The sequence below is a fragment of the Anabrus simplex genome, chromosome 10, assembly GCF_040414725.1.
Source record: "Anabrus simplex isolate iqAnaSimp1 chromosome 10, ASM4041472v1, whole genome shotgun sequence".
Classification (NCBI taxonomy): Eukaryota; Metazoa; Arthropoda; class Insecta; order Orthoptera; family Tettigoniidae; genus Anabrus; species Anabrus simplex.
Genome location: NC_090274.1, coordinates 107,467,320 through 107,485,786, shown reverse-complemented (window position 1 = coordinate 107,485,786; position 18,467 = coordinate 107,467,320). Strand labels below are relative to the sequence as shown.

Genomic DNA, 18,467 nt, shown 5'->3' with positions numbered 1-18,467 from the left:
ATTTGTTATTGTTGTAATTGTTGCTGTCCGAAACTAGGGTTTCCAGCAAAGAGATGGTTCGATGATGCACAGGCTCACCGCCCTAATATATGTATAAAACAAACAGTAATCTCGAAGGGAGATAAGGTTAAGACTTCAGATGAGGATTTAACTATATTCCAACGTCCCAGGCGGATCCGGGGACGCCCGGAGATGTCTGAGGAGATCATGGAATTACACTCCAGGCCTGCTGGGGGATGCCCTAGTACACCTGTGAGATCTATAGAAGCAGTAGAAATAGATAGACGTGATAATCAGAGTAGAGAACAACCTTCCCCTTCACCACAGGGTCGCCGATCCTTACGCACAGGCAACATCAGAGTGTAAATAGTGTGGGACAGAAATGGACGCAACGTATGGTTGCATCCATTTCTTCCCTAAGGGGGGAGATGTCGTGTACCGACCTCATCAAGGGCTTGAACCGGCGGACTGCCAGATGGAAGGCAGCCGGGGTTCGCAGCCGAGACTCGAACTCAAGGTGTCCAAGGAAATAAATTAGTATTGGAATGATAGTCATTGAAATGAGACACCTTGTAGTGATGGAATAATAATTATAGTTAGATATAATATTTTAGAAGGCAAAAGTAACTTTCAAGAAGCTACATGCAGTGGAGAGCGACTTGCGAGATGCGCTTACGAAAGCTGTTGATCACAACAGGATATTTACTGTGTATCAACAAACAAAGTTGGTATACAAGCTAGGCGGCTCGCCGACGTTCCGACAAAAGAACAAAGCAGGGTACAAGGCCAGTCAGGGCCAGTACAGATGCACATTAGGAAAACAAGGAAAGATGAGGACAAAGTAACACAGAAGACAGTAGTGCCTAGATGGCAGCACTTACTGTAACAATTATCGAGAATAACTAGTTGAGGGCACCACTGACTGGATGAACAGTTTGGTAATGCCCATAAGACCCAACCCCTTGGTAGTGGGTAGGGAGTGAACTTTGAGTTCAGAAGCGGAGATATAACCCCTGGCCAAAATGGCGCGGGCCCTTCTTCCAACCAGTAGTTCGTACTTGTCAGAATGAGATTCTTTTCGAGCACAGCCCAAGTGCCGCAGGGCAACATTTAGAGATAAGCGCAATAGAAAAGTAGGCGCATGTAGCAAGCTCGCTCTCTCTACAGATCATCACATTCAGACTTGTAAATATACTGTACATAGTAGTTTTAGTTGTCCTCAGTAATAAAGGACAGGGAGATAATTTCATCTTTTATTTCGGGAGTTGCGGGACGAGTCATACCTACAAATTACCTCCCTACATTCCGCTCGGCAGGTCAGGTAATACTTCAACATCCATCGGCCTGGTGACCAACCTACGAGATCGTCTCACTGGACAGGTAGGTCACGACAGTTTAAACAAATGCATTATTTTTTGGATTTCTGTACTGTTCGCATTTTTAGATGCTATGTACTGGCATGGAAAGTAATTAAAACATTGTGGCTTATCGAACTTTCCTGGATAAAGTTTCTCGCTTCCATGTGCATTGCAACGCACAACTATGACCCCCACCCCCACCCTTTTACGATTCTCCGGCTGGCACTTTCTCCTTTAAAACCATTAGACCGTTTGGGCTCGCATTAAAATAAAGCAATGCAGTTTCACCGGCAATGACCATATTGTACGGTGCCTACGAATTTATTATATGAGCCACGTTTTTTCGTCAACTGTCGACATCGCTAGTGTTCGCGGATTCTGTTTTTCCGCACACTGCCTGTTGCGTGATATTACGTCGTTCCTTAAAAGGTTGAATACAAAAGAATTCCTATTTCATTCAACTTAGCAATCATGAAGCGTACTGTAGACCCACCGAAGTGAGTGTAAGTGCGGAAAGCTACCCCTCCACGTTCGGGAACGCGCGTTCTGTTATGACGCGGAGCGGATAAATTTCGAGTTGAAATTACTCTGTAACTTACTATTGTTTTAAAATATAAAGGCAGTTTCGAATTAAAAGTCTGAATTTCGGTAATGAGTCCGACATTGTACTTCGAATTACGAATTATCCGTATTTCGAATTAAACAATTTAAATAACATGCAAAACTGTATCTCATGTTTCCGGGAATGAGAGCTTCCTCAAATTAGGCGGAATTTTGAATTAACCGATTTTGAATTATCAAGGTTCTACTGTAGATGCTTTTAAATACTTAGGGAGTAAGCTAACTGGGAAAGCAAATATCAAGGAACAAATTTTGGAGAGGATTGGAAATTGTTCAAAATTTTATTACTGTGTATCGACATAATTAGAAATAGATCAGATGTAAGGCTTTTTCAGGCATTTGCTCTATCAACCAGCGTTTCGTCTTAGGTCTGACACTAGACTCATCAGAGTGGGATGTGTCAGACCCTACCCACTGACACTGGGGTGTATTTATTTATTTTATTTTATTTATTTATTTATTTATTTATTGTCTTGTTTAATATGGCAGGACTCAGGCTATGAAGCCTACTATTCTGTCTGACCATACATACACCTACATGAAGAGTTAAATATACACTAAATTATCTGCAGTTTAATATCTTAAAGTATCAATTAAATGTTTTAATTAACCTAATAACTCAGCTATGATCTAATCCTACTATGTTATAAGAAATTATTATTATTCATTAACCAGGTTTGACAGAGTTTCTTAAAGCAGAGGTGGTTTGACACGCTCCTAATTTCAGCAGGTAGGGAATTCCAAATTCGGCTGGCGGCGACTATAAATGATCTACTGTAGCCAGTTGAGCGGGAATGGGAATGCTTAGTACTGCACTGGATGATGATCTGGTAGGAATACTAGAAGGTGATGCTAGGTAATGGAATTGTGTGGCAAAGTATTCAGGTGTGTTAAGGTTCAGTATACGATGTAACAGGGAAAGAGAGTGTAAATTTCATCGCTCTCTTAAGCGTAGCCATGAAAGCCTACCAAATGCGGGAGAAATAAGGCTAAACCTTGGTATATCTGAAATAAATCGAACGCATGCGTTATGTGCTTTTGGAGCTTGATGGAAAGTGAGGCGTTCAGGTTACTGTATACTACGTCACAGTAATCGAATATTGCCATTACCATACTTTGGATAAACAGTTTTCTTACATTCTGGGGGAGTAAATCTCCGAGTTTTTTAAGGGAATGTAAGGAATAAAACACTCGCTGACATATACCTGTTACATGATCGTTCCAACTAAGGTTTTTATCTATTATCATCCCTAAGTTTTTAACTGTGTCTTTGAATTGTAACTGAGTGCCTCTTAATGTTACTGTGTGAGTATGGACGTCTGTAAGTCGTGCGTGGGTTTTTTGGGTAGCTAAAAGAATACACTGCGACTTTTGGGCATTGATTTTTAGTGCATGGTCATCGGTCCACCTACATATTCTTCCTAGGTCGTCATTCATATTATTTATTGCAGTCGGTAAGTCACGAGGATGTGCATGTGTATATATCTGTATGTCATCTGCGTATACATGATATTGACAATGTTTAATTACTTGTGTTAGTCCTGAAATGAAGATCGAAAATAGTAGTGGCGCTAGCACTGACGCCTGTTGTATTCCAGTCTCTACAGATTGCCATGAAGAGAAATTTTCACCTGTAGATACACACTGCCGGCGATCAAAGAGATAGGAATACATCCAGGATAGTGTGCTTTGTGAGAAATTAAGAGCACGTAATTTTGCTATAAGTATGTCTGTGTCAACGCAGTCGAAGGCCTTACTAAGGTCTAGAAGAGTTAAAACAGTAACTTCTCCCTTATCCATAGCTACTCCTATGTCGTTTGTAACTTTCAGCAGTGCAGTAGTTGTGCTATGATTGCTTCTAAAACCAGTCTCTCGTAGTGCATTGGCACTGCCGGTGGCTGCAGTTAGCCCACGCAGTGGCCTCCACGGTATGCACTAGTCAGTGTCTTGGTAGGTGTGCTAGGTACCAACTGATGAGCCCAGCCTAGCACACGGGGGCGAAACGCTGGCAACCAGGAATGAGTTAGCTGGAAAATTTATAATGTCCAATAACGGACCATTTATATTGGTATTATAAATTTACTCATTCGGAACAAATATTTCTGATTCCCTATGGGAATCAACATCTATATCAACTGTCAGCTAGCTCGATGACAATTTTGTCCGTGTCCTCCCCACTCGATTCCCGCATCCCGAACACACGCAGTGATTGCCGCCGCTGATTCTGTTCGAGAGCATCGGTCTTAGTTTCGAGCAGTTCCCCGAGGTCTGATATTGTCTTGTCTCTGGCTTCGAGCGCTTCCCTCATCTCCTCGATTACTTTCGTATTAAAATCTATCGTAGCTCTAAGTTGGTCTAAACGGCCCTGGCTACCTGGTCTTGTATGATGTTTGCTAGCGTGGCGAGGGTTTCATTGTCTCTCAGAGCTTCCTGTAGGGCGCGCTTCACTGCGCTGTCTGTTGTTGCTACCTTTCCTTTCCCTGGTATGGCTGTTTACAAGAAGGATTATGTTCTTAATTACTTGTGATACACTTTGAACTGGCTGTTCGTAGCACGGTAGTTTTACTTATCACTTAGTTGAAAGTTCCACATGTAAATGCCGATCTTACACCTTCAGGTGAACTTATCAGAAGACCATTATAAGAGGCACAGTCTGATAACTGCATATGGGAGATAAATCTCCACAATGGAATTATTGCCCGCCTAGCAATTCCGAATGGAAAATTGTAAGTTCCAATGGAGGGAATTAAATATATATATATATATATATTTTTTTTTTTCTTCAATAGAGCTTGTCAAAAACAGATCAGATGTAAGGCTTTTGCTCTTCTGATAAGTTCACCTGCATACACCCCAGTGTCAGTGGGTAGGGTCTGACACATCCCACTCTGATGAGTCTAGTGTCAGACCTAAGATGAAACGCTGGTTGATAGAGCAAACGCCTGAAAAGCCTTACATCTGATCTTTTTTGACAAGCTCTATTGGTGAAAAATATCTCATTCCCTCCATGGGAACTTAGAATTTTCCATAATTAGAAATGACCTACCAAAGCAAAAATCATTATATATAAATCATATTATTTGACAATATTGACCTATGGATCTGAATGTTGCACTTGGACAAAAAAAGATCTGAGTAAATTACAAGCAACAGAGATGCACTCTGTGAGGGATATTGGGTAAAACGAGGAGGGACAAGGTAAGAAATGAAATATTATGAAATGGTTCAGCCACGTCAAAAGAATGGGACAAGAAAGATTACCAAGAAGAGCTGTGGAATTGACAGAATCTGCAAGAAGACCAAATGGATGACCACAAACAAGATGGAGGGATCAGGTGGAAGGTCGCGTAAATCAGGGGACAATAATAGGAGACAGTGATGAACGACAGACTGTGGGGAAAAAAGAGAAAATTGGAAGAGGTTTTGTGAATGACCTGCATCAGCAGAAACGTTTCAGGAAGTAGCAGCAGCAGCTTGATGTTAAAGTGGTATAATAGAATCAACCAGAAATGTTTCAGGAAAAAGCAGCAGCAGCAGCAGCTTGCTGTTGAAGTGGTATAATAGAACCAACCAGAAACGTTTCAGGAAGAAGAAGCAGCAGCAGCAGCAGCAAAAGTGGTATAATAGAACCAACCAGAAACGTTTCAGGAAGAAGAAGCAGCAGCAGCAGCAGCAGCAGCTTGCTGTTAAAGTGGTATAATAGAACCAACCAAAAATAAAAATCACAGACAAACTTGAAGACTTAGTACACAACCTTAAACAAATTGCAGAAGACCTAGCTCCAATTAAACCACGTAAAAAACACCAATGGTGGAACAGCCATTGTCCGGTCCCAAGTCCGGAATGAGAAAGGAGGAGGGTTTGCTGGTCTGGCACCCAGCTGTAAAATTGCCAACGCCGAGTGTTGGGCGGTGGGAAATAACCTGACTCCCTAAGGGGGCCAACGGCTTCGGGCGAATGAGCCCCTTTGGGTGGGGTGATGGTCCCCACAGTGGAGGAAATGCCACTGGAATCCATTATGCAGCGTCTGTTCTCCAGGTTAGGGGCGGCTGCACAAGGCGTCTGTACTCCAGAGGAGCGGCCTCATTATCACCTCACTGGATCACATCCAGAGTTGTAATTCGGGACCTAGTCCCACACAGGTGACACCTTGACAGTCAACCATGGAAGGTCTTTTAAGGAATACTCCACCGGCTGAACCAAGAGTTCAGAGAAGGCAGCATTCGGATACGGTGGGCTGCCACCTGAAAGATACCGTGAAGTCGGAGGCACGGAAATACCCCAGTACTACATACACGAATGAGACAAAATCAAGAATCAAACCAAAGCAGATAACATACTTCTCTACACACAACATAAACTCACTCATGCAAACCGGTAAACTAAAAGTGATCACCGACATAATGGACCAACACAAAATTCTTATCATGGGATTACAGGAAATTAGAAACACTGACCAGGATGCCTTGGAATCTCAAGGGTACAGACTTTATAAAGGTATACCCGGGAAGAGAGTGATGAAGAATGTCCCACAATTTGGAACAGGATTTTTGGTCAGCCTTAAAATAATAAACTCAGTTCAAGAATTCAGATCACAGTCTCCACGACTCTCAACGCTCACCTTAAAGGCATCTAATAAAATCTATACTATAATAAATGCCCATGCTCCCACTAATGATAAAAACAACTCCTCAAAAGACCAGGAGGAAACAGGAGAATTTTGGGACCTATTGGACCAGACCATAGATAACATCCCCAAACACCATATAAAATTATTAATAGGCGACTTCAACGCTCAACTAGGCAGAGAAAGAAAATACCGTGACATCATCGGAAAATGGCCAGCACACAAGAAAACAAATAAAAATGGAGAGAGACTAGTTGACCTGTGTAGAAACCATAATTTAATCTCAAAATCTACATGTTTTAAGAGGAAACCTCAAAAACTCAAAACATGGAAACACCCTGACTACACTAAAGGAGAATGGCAACTGGACCACGTCTGCATGGACAAATACCACCACAAAGAGATCTATAACGTCAAAGTCCTCCGAGGAATAGACACAGGTTCAGATCACTACGTAGTTAAAATTAAAATTAAACTCACTCCCCAGAGGAGACAACAAAAGCAAGCCCTTAAAACTAAAAGAAAAATAGATCCTACCCAGCTAATCAACAACAAAAATTACCAGAAAGCAACTGAAAAAATAAAAATCACAGACAAACTTGAAGACTTAGTACACAACCTTAAACAAATTGCAGAAGACCTAGCTCCAATTAAACCACGTAAAAAACACCAATGGTGGAACAGTGAATGTGATGAAACAGTGGAGAAAAGACATCAGGCATGGCTATTTCATCAGTCCCAAAAGACAGAAATATCCTATCAAAAGCTAGTAAAACAGAGAAAAGAAACTACCCAAGTCTTAAGAAGAATAAAAAGACAACATCATAAGGACACCCTGCAGTTAATTGAAGAACAGTTCAGTAAAACTAAATCAAGGGACTACTACAAAACCTTCAGAAAGCAGCTCCAAAAATATGAACCCCCGACCCTACTGATGAAGGATGAAGATGGTAAGCTGGCCCATAACAATAAAGACAATGCAGAAATTCTGGCTAAACATTTCAACAAGGTTTTAAATTGTGAGGAACCTACAGAACTCCTTCATTTGGACACCAACACCCCGATAAAAACATCACCAGAAAACATCAATCCCCCCACAATAAAGGAAGTCTACCAGGCTCTGAATAAATTAAAAAACTACAAAGCGCCAGGAGAAGATCAGACCTTTGCGGAAATCTGGAAATATGCAGGAAACTCAGCAAAAGTTGCCCTCCATCAACAACTTGTCTCTATCTGGATTAAAGAAGAACTACCAGAACACTGGACAACAGCCCTCATTCATCCTCTGCACAAAAAAGGGGACAAAACCGACCCTAATAACTACAGGGGAATCTCTCTCCTAGATATAACATACAAAATATTTTCAATAATCATCCTTAATAGGATAAGTTTACAACTTGAGAAAGAACTAGGAGAATATCAAGGAGGTTTCAGACCCTGGAGGAGCTGTCCTGATCAGATCATGAGTCTTAAGTTGATAATGGACTATAACAGGAGAAGAAACAGAGATATGGTGATAACATTTGTAGATTTCAAGAAAGCTTATGATTGCATCCATAGAGAATCTCTGTTTAAAATTTTAAGACACCTTGGACTACACCCCAAATTAATAAACATGATAAAATTGACTCTCACCAATACCAAGTCAAAAGTGAAGTTTAGGGGTGAAACATCAGAGACATTTGAAATTAAAACTGGACTACGGCAGGGAGATGGGCTCTCACCACTATTATTTAACTGTGCTCTAGAAATGGTAATGAGGGAATGGTTTAGAAAATGTCCCCCCAAAATAAAGATTGGCCGAAAAATCAAAACAAATTGCCTGGGTTTTGCTGACGATTTAGCATTACTAGCAGTGGACATAAAAGAAGCAAAAACCCAGATATCAGAACTTCAAAACATTGCAAATAAAATTGGCCTCAAAATATCATTTGAAAAAACAGAAATTATGCCCCAAAAACCAACACAGCTAAAAGAAGTCACCATAAATGGTAATAAAATCAAAATAGTAACTCAGTTCAAATATCTTGGAGAAGTAATAACACATAACTTAAATGAAAAAATCTCAATCCAAGTAAGAACAAATAGATTAGCTAAAGCACAAAAATTAACATGGGATATCTACAAAAAGAAATGTCTATCAATAAATACAAAAATAAAACACTACAACACAGTTATAAAACCGGAAGCTACATATGCAGCAGAAACACTCTTTTACCTGAATAAACAATCAAAGACTGACAGACTTCAGAAAATTGAAAGGAGGATTGGAAGAACCTGTATCAACAAAAAATATCAGAAAGATGGACAGTGGCGGTTAATACCTAACAAAGTCGTGTACAAAGAGCTAGAACCCATTACAGATACTATGCGTAAGAGGAGACTGGGATTCTTTGGACATATCATGAGGATGCAGGACTCGAGACTTCTGAAACAACTAGTACAACACAATCTCGTCTCAAAAAATACCACAACAGGATGTAAATGGATCAGAGAAGTAAGAGAGGATCTGAAGGAAATAGGCCTTACAACAGAAGACACCAAAAATAAGATAAAATTGAATACAAAACTCAAGAATACAAACCTCCGCTTTACCCTTACACAAAACAAACCAACAACACGCACATTTTCAACTGAGGAAAGGGCACGAAGATCGGAGCGTCTGAAGAAGTACTGGGAGGACCGCAAAGCCCGAACAATCCCTTCAAAGAGACCTGAACGACGGACTGACTAAAGTGATCCTATGTGGTCATAAAAGAAGAAGAAGAAGAAGAAGAAGAAGAAGAAGAACCAACCAGAAACGTTTCAGGAAGAAGCAGCAGCAGCAGCTTGCTGTTAAAGTGGTATAATAGAACCAACCAGAAACGTTTCAGGAAGAAGCAGCAGCAGCTTGCTGTTAAAGTGGTATAATAGAACCAACCAGAAACGTTTCAGGAAGAAGCAGCAGCAGCTTGCTGTTAAAGTGGTATAATAGAACCAACCAGAAACGTTTCAGGAAGAAGAAATATGAAATACGAAATATGTGAAATATGAAATATGTGAGCCTCATGTCGGTAGATTTACTGGCACGTAAGAGAACTCCTGCAGGACTAAATTCTGGCAACTCAGCATATCTGAAAATAGTAGAAGTAGGTAGTGTGATGTAAAGCAAAAACTTTTTTTTTTTTTACATAGTTTTACATAGCACTTTAATCAGTCATATACATAAAAGTCTAATAGTATTAAATACAGTCAGCTTTTCAGCTTCTTCTTCCGCTCCCAAAACTTCATGTTGTTGGACCTGGCTGCCCTTTGGTTGTAATAATGGTGTACTTACTTCATTCAAATGTTATGAGTTTGAATCGTAAGTGTGTATTCCTTAGAATCCTCTACTCTGCCTTCTATTTGGAGCAATGATAAATTTAATTCCTCTAAATAATTCATGATCTCTGTCAACAAAGTGTTCTTTGTTTTATTTTTCCAGAAGTAACTAAAAAACTGCTTCACTAGTCGGGTTTCTGGCAGTCTGAATACATGACAACAAAAAAAGACAATTCTCCTTTTCTGCATTGTATCTATTATTGATTCACTTTTACAATATACCACTTCATTAGGTAATAATCTCCATTGGCCATCAACTTGGTGTTTCCTACTGATGATAGTCCTGATGATTCTTCTATCTACTTTCTGCAATTTATCAGTGGCTGAGTGGAGAACTTGAAACAGACTAGCGAGAGGGTGAATCACATGATCGCCTGATGGTTGGAGGTTATAATAATTAGAAACTAGCAGTTTCCCGCTGGCTCCGCCCGCAAAGTACAAAGTATGGTGTTGTTTGTTACTATCCTCACAGATGTATTTGCAAAGTTTTGAGTTAATGAAATAAAGCACATAATCTGCTGTGGTAATAGAATGTAATATTATATCAACAGAACACTTGAAAATACATCACACAAAGAAACTGAATTAAATGTTCCTTGGAACAACACTACGCGCCAAACTGTTAAAAAGTTCTCCAAAATCTTCGTCATGGAGACAAATGTACTCATAACTTTTCTCAGAATCTACCAATTTGAGTAGTTATTATCTCAAAAGAAAGCGCTTGATCCACTGAGTGTTTTTAGACCAAAACGAACTGCGAACCTCAATTAGAACGAAAGATATGATTGCTTCAATGAGAAAAAATGTTGAAATGAGATGTCAAATTGAATGTGCACTCGTAACTTTGCTCACAATCAACCAATTTGAATAGTTAAGAGCTGAAATGAAAGAGCTTGATCCAATGAGTGTTCTTAGGCCAAAACGAACTCCGTACCTCAAGTAGAACCAAAGATATGATTGCTTAAAACAGACAAAAAATTGAAAAACTGATATAATTTGAGGAAGGTGGAAGTTAAGTGACTTATCGTAACTCATGACAAATCTGTGCACTAATACCTTTCAGCTTATAAAAAAAAAAAAAAAAAAAATCGATTGGATAGAATGGCTGGACTGACTGACTTTAGTTTTCATAATTTTTTTTAAATATATAGATAAGGATTCCACCTAATCAATACACATTTACTGTGTGTGACTTTTTGTATATCACACTGTGGGACCAGTTTCAATCATATAGCGGTCATCCTCAGCCATTTATAGCTAAAAATTGATAAAGATTCGAAACATAAAAATATGACAAAACTTATACATTGAAATTGGGATGTGCTCATGAGCTGTGTTATGAAGTATGATGTGCCTTAAAAAAGGTAAAATTTTACGTCTGTGACATCACAACAGGTATAAGTTCTTGAAATTAAAATTACCTCTAATGACATTCACATTGGATAAAATAATATTTTTATGAATGTAAAATTTATCCCGTTTGAGTCTGTGGAAAGTGCATCTATGAGGAGTTCAGTATTCACTTTAATCATGAATGTCACATGAGTGCTAACAGTTGAAACCCACAAATCGGGTAACAAGATGATGCTGAGGAGAAATTGCTACTTTTTTCTTGAGAGAGCTTCAATAGAGTTGATTGCCTATGCTGAATTTGTAAACTTCTATTGTTTTCCAGAAAGTTTCGTTATTGTTTTAAGTATATTTACAGAGTCTAATGCATTGCCAATTTTTAGCTGTAAGTGGCTGCTGCCATTTCTTGATGGATACTGTTGTAACCAAGGTTGAAGTTTACAAAACACAACTTTTATTGCTTCACTTTATGATATTTACATAAATAACTGAAATTAATTTGAAGCAAAAAGGAATATTGAATCTTGAGAAAAGTTTGTCTTTATACAATATGTACAGGTTTACAGTCTTTATATACACTTCTATCTTGAAAAGATAGTCTTTGTGAATTGACACGTTGATAGTCGAGAACTATCTGGCACACTAACATGAATGTCTTTGAGAGTCCTTGTTTGTTGAAGTGCCTGAATTCCTAAAAAGCAAGTTCAATTGATTGAAGAAATTCCACCTAGCGAAACTAAGGGATCTTGCATAAGTTAGGGAATGAAAATGGCTTGTAAAAGAATTACGGAACATAGGCAGCGGAAACAGGTAAGGGAGCGGTGACCAGAGGTGAAACCTCGTACTGCCAGAAATTCAGTCCACCTGGTCGAAGCACATTTTCAAGAGGAGTAGCCTCCGTGCTCGACGTAGGGTGTATTCTGGAGCTGGACACCGGGGCAAGTGGGCGAGTGAGCAGGCAGGGAGCTCCTATTTATAGTACACTCGATGGTCAGGCACGCGCACTGAGGGCTGCGCGTCGAAGCTAGCAGAATGATACACAGGCGCGCGTACAGCTGGCTGGCGAAGCGAGAAGGGAGCGCCGGACATACAACAGATACAGTACTTTTGTATCCATCCCTTGGCACAGGCCAGAGTAAAGTGTAGCTTCCGCCGACTAGTGCATCTGAGTGTTATGAAAGGTGTTACTCATAGGGTCAGTCGTGCTGCAATAGCACTTTCTAACCCAGTGAGGAAAGCAATGGCAAACTACCTCACTCCTCATCTTGCCTAATACGCCTCATTTTGGTGCTGCCATTGGTTTTTGCGGTTTCCTTATAACCGCATAACCTTTGGTGGTGCTATTTGAGGATCCAACCAGCCTCTGGGCTGATGACCTAACAGACAGACAAGTGGATGAGGATCATCATTAAATGATTGAAACTGGTCCCACAATGTGATATATACAAATAGTCACACATAATAAATATGTATTGATTAGGTGGAATCCTTATTTCTAATTATTGTAATTGTATCAATACGGAACAGAATGAAGATAATTGCATATGATGGTTAGAGGGTTGAAATGAGTTTCCTTGATTCACCCAGGGAGGTCAGTACTGTGCTGTATGTCCACTGCCACGCCCTGCATTTCACAAACAAGGCAGCTTGTGTAAGTCTACATTTCCCTGACAGAACTGGAAGAACTAATTCTTTATAACTGTTAGGCTCTTTAGACTGCTAAAACTAACTTTGAGTAAATAAATGTATAAATTATCTGAAAGAGAAGACATATAGTAACAGAATTACACCTTAATTGTTTCTCTTGTACGTAGTTTATAAATGTATTTACTCGTGGCTAGGGTGACCAGACATGTCCTCCTTTTTAGACCACTGTCCTGGATCTGGGTGGATTATTAAAAAAAAAACTGAAATGTCCTTTTTTAGTGAATCTGCTTATTTTCGAGTAATTGTTTTACTACTTCATTCTTACAAGAATTCTTCATTACACAATGGCATCACTGATAACCTATCGGTATAAAGAAATGTGATTATTGTATGCATGATAATAGATGCTATTTACCACTATATATATTGCATGCTTCTCTCTCATGGATGGCACTCGAAAGTGATATTGATTACTTGCGATGTTGGAAAATGTGTTCTGTATTTGCAACTTGAGAGTAAATCCTTGCAAACTGATGATGTGACATATTTTGAACAGTTCTGCAATTTCAAACAATTCCTGAATGAGAGTAGTAATGGCCCCGCATTTAACAATATTTAGAAATTTCATGATCCGTACTGAAGTGGGATTACAATAATTGAAATTATTAGGTTGTTTTTTTTTGTTTTTTTTTCCTCCCTCCCACCGACCACACCGGCTGCTCAAGGTTTTTCCCCATATTGAAGTTAGAATTCATTCTTTGGGTCTAACCAAGTCCATCACAGGCATGTTTATTTATTTATTTTTTTTGCTAGGGGCTTTACGTCGCACCGACACAGATAGGTCTTATGGCGATGATGGGATAGGAAAGACCTAGGAGTTGGAAGGAAGCGGCCGTGGCCTTAATTAAGGTACAGCCCCAGCATTTGCCTGGTGTGAAAATGGGAAACCATGGAAAACCATTTTCAGGGCTGCCGATAGTGGGATTCGAACCTACTATCTCCCGGATGCAAGCTCACAGCCGCACACCTCTACGCGCACGGCCAACTCGCCCGGTCATGTTTATTTTGTCGGAACCAAACCAAAGATCAAAAGTGTCAACTTCACACGACATTAAAACTCTGCAGCGTATTTTCAACAAGATTAAAGAAGTAAAGACATATACAAACTGGACAAACCACCGTGTGTATAAAACAACGGAGTCATCATCATTTTTAAAAGGATTTTTATACTAACGAGCAATATCAACATGTACCATATTTTATTTAATATTTATCTATGCAGGTGTTACAGTGTGTTTTAAAGTTGTTTGTGTTTGCCTGATTTGACTCGTTGGCTGATGGCACAAGTTTAGTGCCGAAACTAGTACCTCATGTGAGCGACATGTGATCATTTCACATTAATAAATGTCTTTGTATTGAGTAGGAGGACCCCTAATAATTTTAATTATTGTAAGTTATCTTGTAGTCAGAAATGCAAAGTAAGTCAGTTGATTGTAGTTCAGAGTTATTAAAATTAGCAGAATACTGTTTCTCCCTATACCAGGGCATAATGCAAATGTAGAAGAGCATTTTCATTGATCTCAGCACAATGGACTGATAAAGAACTGTTTCAAAGTAGAATCTGTGAAAATTGTCTTAATGGTTCAATATAATCTATAGGAATTTACATGTGTATCGTTTTATATGTTAGACATGCCAAAACTCCTGAAGGCAACTTAATCTTCAGACTAGTACCAGCAAGGCATGTAAATTAGTTTCATTGTTTAAATTTTGTAAGAATTTACTGTATAATATGGAAATGGATACATTTTGTTTATGTATGTGAAAATTAGAATATATGTCTAAATTCAGACTCTCAAAGAAGGATTTCTGTCTCTCTTTTTTTTTTTCTGGCATTGTCCTCCTTTTTAAACAGTTTTGTCCTCTTATATATGTATTTGCATCTGGTCACCGTGGTTTCGGAAACTGAAGAGCCTTGTTCGTAGTAGAGTCAGAAACTGTTGCTAACTATCAGACGTATGTGCACATTCAAATTCACGTTCGTAGTAGCGATCATCAGAGTTGCAGACTACTAATGGTTTTCAAACTGTTGGAACAGTTTCTGATCATGGATGAAAATTCTTTCAGTCAGCAAATCAGAATATGCACGCATTTATGTTCGTTTTGTAACTGACCTGAAAATTATTGCACGGCCGTTTCTCAAGTAACCTACAAGATAAGTAAAATTTATCAAATGTAAAAATATAAATATATCCATACTTCTATATTTCAGATTTTCAACTAATACTCTTTAGTCATTCCCATTGTTATCTTAAAATGTTCATCCATTTTTTAAACTTGAAGTTACGAATAAAATCCTAATTAATGTCTGAAGCTCACAGAGTTCACAACATGTTGGTTCAAAACAGCTGATGTCTCCAACCACTTCAGTTCGTAATGGAAATTAGTTCATCACGTTTCAAACTAGTTGCCAACCGCTGATGCGCATATCGACGATAAATCGAACTATCACGGATTCGTTCTGCGAACAAACTTACCAATTAACTGAGTTGAAAATGAAAAAAGATGGCTTCAGATATCACAAAAAAAAAAGTAAATTTGTTCAAAAAATCTGAAGATATTATAGTAAAATGCAAATGGGAGTGAAATGTGTTGTTGCTAGTCATCTGCAACATTAATATACTGCATTCAACGACAGAATCGAACTAGCTTCTTTCACTCCAACTCCAGCACGTAACCTGTTAAGCTGAAGGTTGGGTAACCAAGGTCAGTGAACAGATCAGTGCTGGAGGGTTCAAAGCTCACAACCTTACCTCACTACCTTCAGGCAACTACACAAAACCTTTTTGTAACTCTGGATACACGGAGCAAACAATAAACAGGAAAGCTATCCCATGTGGTGACACGCTTTTTGTGTTTCATTGATTTATGCTGTTATATTCTAAATAAATTGGGTTGGCAATCCACTAGTAATAATATTTAAGAGTCTAAAATTCCATAGAATAAGATAAATGTTTCCTCACCTGCTGACATCTGAATCATCACTCGATGACGAAGACGATGAACTTGAAGATGACGATGAAGATCTTCGCCTCTTGTGCCGCTCTTTCTCTTTCTTTTTGTCTTTGGGGGTCACCTTCTTCTTAGAGTGTTTTGGAGACTCCGATCTAGGCAACAAATACACAGAGTGGCTCATTACACTCGGGAAACATAACTCCATGTTATAACTGCCCACAACAAGGAGGCCTGAAAATAGCAGGAGGAAGAATGAAACAGGCTGGACAAAACAAGTTACAATATAATAATGCTCACATTACAGCAACTGTCTGCATCATTCCAAAGCAAAGCAAGCAATGTCTATAGGCTATCAAAGCCCGTAAAGAAGTGAATTTTTTTTTTAGAATTTGCCATACGTCGCACCGACACAGATAGGTCTTATGGCGATGATGCGACAGGAAAGGCCTAGGAGTGGGAAGAAACCGGCCATGACCTTAATTTGGCACAGCCTCAGTATTCGCCTGGTGCGAAAATGGGAAACCATGCAAAACCATCTTCAGGGCTGCCGACAGTGGGGTTCAAACCCACTATCTCTCGGTCACAGCTGTGCACCCCTAACCGCACGACCAACTCGCCCGGTCTTAAAGGAGTAAAAGGTAAAACTAACCTTGGTACTTAGTGGGAAAGGGTAGTTAACTCTGCATTCGCCTTTATCCTGAGGAATTAAATTGATACTCATTTCTAGCAGGGATGAGTGAAACTCACTGTCATCCCGCCATCGTCGGCTTTAACTCGTTTCCGAGTATATTCTTCTTCTATGTCACTTCATTCCGAACACAAGGCTGTCTGTGGAGGTGTTTATGGTGACTAAACAGCCCAATCTTACTGCGGAACAAACGATCACACAGAGATGTTGGAGGAGGGTGTGGTTGAGCTGCCCCGATTTTTCGTGTTCGTCGCTTGGCCTCTTCGTAACTGCGCCATTTCCCTTCAAACGCCTGGGCGGTGCCCGGGATGATCTGTCGCCAGATTGAACGATCTCCAGCAACAGATTCCCAGATTTGTGGATTCAGATCTGTCAACTTCATAATATGCTTAAACTCGTACTTATAGCGCCTCTTAGGACCTCCATGAGGTCTGGTGTCAGAAGAGAGATCAGCATCTTGTACCTCTGTACAAGAGGTAGTCTTGACTTCTTTGACATTTACTAGTAGAGACATCCAGACTGAAAAGAGGGCCAAGAGAATGTGACAGCTGGAATTGTAATCATTGTACATCTTTTACCATAACATCCCATACGGCCTGGAGCACATACCAAACATAGCTGGCCCGGCAAGAAGTGAGTGAGTGACTATGTCACTGCAATATCACACCCCCAATGATATAACCACCTTAGCCTTAGATTACGAACTTCATACCATGGAGTAGTTAATAATCTCTCAGTTTGCAATACTGCAAAACCAGCCCAGTAAATGTTCTGTCCAGATTATGATTGTGGAGAGAGAAAAAAAAATCATTAGTCATTACATTACACCATTTTTCTCAATGCTCATCCATTGTCAGACACAGGCAGAACACCATACCCACCACCAAGGTTTCACCTAATTATTCCGAACTTCTAAGACTCCTGAATATTCAACTGTCTTAAGGTTGCACATGGCAGATGCACAAAAAGTTGGTCACCCTGCAATGGCGCCCAAAGCCATGTTGCCACAACATAATAACAGCCGATTGCATGACATGCGATTTTTGAAAATGAGGAAAATGCTTTCCGTTTCATCGCAATGATACACAATACAAATGAAGCCGGCCGACAACAATTTCACTTTCTTAACACTAATCAAGGTTATAATAAAACATATTATCACACAAAATCTACTAAGAGATTCTTATTATCACAATGTTATAAAATACAGAAGAAATTGGTCCAGAAGTATTACACTTTAAATACACCAATAAATGTTAAAATCATACATATCAGTGCTATCACAAAATGTTACAAGTAAAATCTACAAACATTTAGAAGCCTTACCTGATTCACACTGGCAGAGGATCGATACCCTCCAGATCACTGCCAAATCTACAGTCGCCTTGATCTGCAGGAACAGACTGATGGCCATACAAGCGTACAAATTTCATTTCCCTCTTGTAAAACTCATCAGTTTTCTACACTATCCGTAATTTACATGCCTCACTATGAAGCAGAATCCTCGGCAGAAGGGATTATCACAGCAGATTACTTTCATGTTCCGCATTGATGACTATAGCAAGGGTTTTAGTTCCACCTAATCAGTACCAAATTGTTTTAAAAACTACTGTATTATAAACATACATGTTCAAATGGGACTAGTTTCGACGTGATGATGACCCACCTACCAGGTCAAAATTACTCCCATTTGTACAAATATGTATATAAAAAGTACTTTGTAAAAAAAATTGGTACTGATTAGGTGGAACGAAAACCCTTGCCATAGAAGGATTATCACTTCACGATTCATCACTATGTC

The 18,467-nt window shown here is 39.4% G+C and overlaps 1 protein-coding gene across 1 annotated transcript in view; it reads right to left on the bottom strand.

Annotated features, from left to right (window-relative positions):
- Srrm234 (Serine-arginine repetitive matrix 2/3/4) overlaps positions 1–18,467 on the bottom strand; it is a 384,246-nt gene that overhangs the window by 111,453 nt on the left and 254,326 nt on the right. Inside the window, exon 6 of the mRNA XM_068229363.1 lies at positions 15,987–16,130. Coding sequence (XP_068085464.1) covers positions 15,987–16,130 — 144 coding nt within the window. The remainder of the gene's footprint in view (positions 1–15,986; positions 16,131–18,467) is intronic.